This window comes from Lipotes vexillifer, unplaced genomic scaffold (assembly GCF_000442215.2).
Source record: "Lipotes vexillifer unplaced genomic scaffold, Lipotes_vexillifer_v1.1 scaffold814, whole genome shotgun sequence".
NCBI lineage: Eukaryota > Metazoa > Chordata > Mammalia > Artiodactyla > Lipotidae > Lipotes > Lipotes vexillifer.
In genome coordinates this window covers 453,397-453,996 of record NW_006784081.1, presented here as the reverse complement: position 1 = coordinate 453,996, position 600 = coordinate 453,397, and the positions used below count along the sequence as shown (strand labels likewise).

Here is a 600-nt window from a genome sequence, read left to right as displayed (position 1 = left end):
CGGACGCCCCAAGTCCCCCACCCCCAGGTCCCCCAACGCTCCCACCCGCTTGCTCCCAGCCGGCTAGCCGCCCAACGCCGGCCCGCCGTCTTGCCCCAGGCCACCAACGCTCTGTCTTGGCTCCACCCCCACAGCCGCCCTGGGGCTCGTTCCCTTCCCCCGGCCCCCGCCACGCTCCCGCCCCTTCCGGCCGCCCCGGTTCCCACCCGCCCCCTCGCGTGCCTCCCTTCCCACGCGCGAGGCGCGCCCTGAGACCCGAGTGGCCGGGCAGCAACGAGGCTGGGCGGGGCGCTGACTCGGGTTTCGGCCCGCCCCCGGCGCCGGCGTGACCCCTCCCCGGGCGCGGGCGGGGCCGGGCCAGCTGGCCGGCGCCCCGCCCCCGGCCTGGCGCTCCGGGCGCTATAAGAGGGCGGCGGCTGCGGGGCGCCCAGCGCGGGGCCGGGAGCGCGATGGTCAGCCGCCGCGGCGCGGCAAGATGCTGGATGGGCCCCTGCTGGCGCGCTGGCTGGCCGCGGCCTTCGCGCTGACGCTGCTGCTCGCCGCGCTGCGCCCCTCGGCCGCCTACTTCGGGTAGGTGCCTCGGCAGCCCGGCGGGCGGGG

The 600-nt window shown here is 80.0% G+C and overlaps 1 protein-coding gene across 1 annotated transcript in view; it reads left to right on the top strand.

The window, feature by feature from the left end:
• Nucleotides 1-393: 393 nt before the first annotated feature.
• Nucleotides 394-600, top strand: part of WNT9A (Wnt family member 9A) — a 25,190-nt gene continuing 24,983 nt past the window's right edge. Inside the window, exon 1 of the mRNA XM_007456488.1 lies at nucleotides 394-570. Coding sequence (XP_007456550.1) covers nucleotides 476-570 — 95 coding nt within the window. The 5' untranslated portion in view covers nucleotides 394-475. The remainder of the gene's footprint in view (nucleotides 571-600) is intronic.